General features: G+C 53.6%; 1 protein-coding gene across 1 annotated transcript; it reads left to right on the top strand.

Moving 5' to 3' along the window:
* Window positions 1-42: 42 nt before the first annotated feature.
* Window positions 43-846, top strand: PHACADRAFT_266092 (uncharacterized protein). The gene is made up of 3 exons (XM_007402584.1): window positions 43-180; window positions 249-394; window positions 458-846. Exons 1-3 carry the CDS (start codon window positions 99-101, stop codon window positions 620-622), a joined length of 393 nt encoding a protein of 130 aa, XP_007402646.1. The 5' UTR covers window positions 43-98; the 3' UTR covers window positions 623-846.
* Window positions 847-1,795: the final 949 nt, after the last annotated feature.

Below are 1,795 nucleotides of genomic sequence, written 5' to 3'. Positions count from 1 at the left end.
AGACCCCTGTCACGCCGTTCGCCTTTCGTTCGGACGCTCATCCTTTTCTCCGCCAATTCTCATTCCCCGCATCTAGAGGCAAGCAATCGGCGGACATCATGTTTGCCACTCTTGTCCGTCTCTCAAAAGCCTCTCGGAAGCCTTTGACGCCAAAGCGCGGCAACAAGGACTACTACAAAGGTCAACTTCAACTACAAACGCCTCGTCCGTCCCAGCGAATCTCGACTCACGCGCACTGTTTTGGTCAGGCACCCGCCAGGCCGTGCTCCCGGGTGGTCCGCGCACGGGTGCGCCTGGTAAACATGTCGTAAAGGGCAAGGCCAAGTATCGTCTGCTTGATGAGAAGGTGCGGTACTTTGTCGCGCCGCCGATTGAGGACATTCTGGCGTCTCCGGTGCGTGGCAGTAATCTTTTTACCTCTTGTGCAAGTCTGATAGAGATGGGCCGTGATGTACAGTTGAAGCCGTACGTTCATACCGACGTGAAGCTCACGAAAGCTCAAGAGCGGGAGGTCCTCGGAAAACTACCACGAGGAGGACTGAACGGCGCGCATCTACTATCTCTCGCTGCCAAGCAGGGTGAAGTGGCACATTCCTCCGAGGCCGCTAACACATCGCTATAACAAGGTGTCGAGCTCCTCCGCCTTATCTGGGTCCCGCTCGGCCCCAGATGCACCCCAATACTTCAGGTCACCATAGACGATATCGTCAGGTGTACCCTACTCCGCAGTGTACAGATGACGCGAGGGCCTTTTGTACAATGCGCTGCTAGAGGCACGAAGATAATGTTGACAGGTCCATTTCATCTGCTACCAGGACGCGTGCGACGCGGTGACGGCTCTCTTCCAATATGTCACATAGACATATCACTACAAATTGCGCGACTTTCGATGTCCGAGGCCGAGCACTACGTCCGAAGACATTCTGAAAGGTGGTAACTGGTGTCGAAGTATGCTCGTACTTTGCGTTTCTTAGGAATTCATCTCGTTTCAGGCTTCCCATTCGTGCACTATAATCTCGAGCAAACCTGTGAAGGTTCTAGTTATGCGCTGCGCTCGATTGGGTTATCGCCGCTCCCGGACTGAGGTATGCTTCGACTCGGGTTCCCGACTTCGTTCATACGACATAACGTCTATCTTGACACTCTTCGTAAGGATCGACGGAAGATATGATAGATGTTCTCGCCAGCGAGGGACCCTGAGTAAAGTCGAACCTCTCGATCATGTAGCTTCTCGCGTATACGAGAATTGATCACTGCTCGACGCGGATGCGTCTTAGCGATGCAGTCGCTTTGAGCCTGCTTGACATACTACCTTATGCGAGTAACGGAGAGAATCGTTTCACGCGAAGCAGAATGCCGCCACTCACAAATTCAGCCCCACAGTGGCTCACTGCTCTGCATAAGCACGACTTGAGCACGACTTGTTGCGCCGCGGCGCAAGTCCAGTTCACAGCACCACGTGCCTGCCCTGGAGTATTTCGAATGCCTGAACTTCGAAGCCATTTGCTGCACAAGCAGATCACGAAAATGTGCAAGCTCCATGACGCTGCCATGTCCCTGCCTATCACCCGTGACAGATATCGATGCTTACTCCCACCACCTCCAGCTTCTCGTATGTATTCACTTGTGGCCCCTCTCGCGTCATACGACACACCGGCGCAGAAGGTTTGCTCACGCCGACCGTTGGTAATCTCGCTCCATCGTCATGTGACGAGTACGCGGCCATGATACTTTAAGGGGGTACCACTGGTCGGTTTCAATTTTCAAAGCACTCCAGCTTCTCTCTCACCACAAA

This window comes from Phanerochaete carnosa, assembly GCF_000300595.1.
Source record: "Phanerochaete carnosa HHB-10118-sp unplaced genomic scaffold PHACAscaffold_255, whole genome shotgun sequence".
Classification (NCBI taxonomy): Eukaryota; Fungi; Basidiomycota; class Agaricomycetes; order Polyporales; family Phanerochaetaceae; genus Phanerochaete; species Phanerochaete carnosa.
This window is presented reverse-complemented; position numbering and strand designations above follow the sequence as displayed.

Coding starts and splice junctions, on each gene's coding strand:
- PHACADRAFT_266092 (XM_007402584.1), top strand. CDS start 99: ATGTTTGCCACTCTTGTCCGTCTCTCAAAAGCCTCTCGGAAGCCTTTG. Junction 181..248: donor CAACAAGGACTACTACAAAG/GTCAACTTCAAC, acceptor TGTTTTGGTCAG/GCACCCGCCAGGCCGTGCTC. Junction 395..457: donor AGGACATTCTGGCGTCTCCG/GTGCGTGGCAGT, acceptor CGTGATGTACAG/TTGAAGCCGTACGTTCATAC.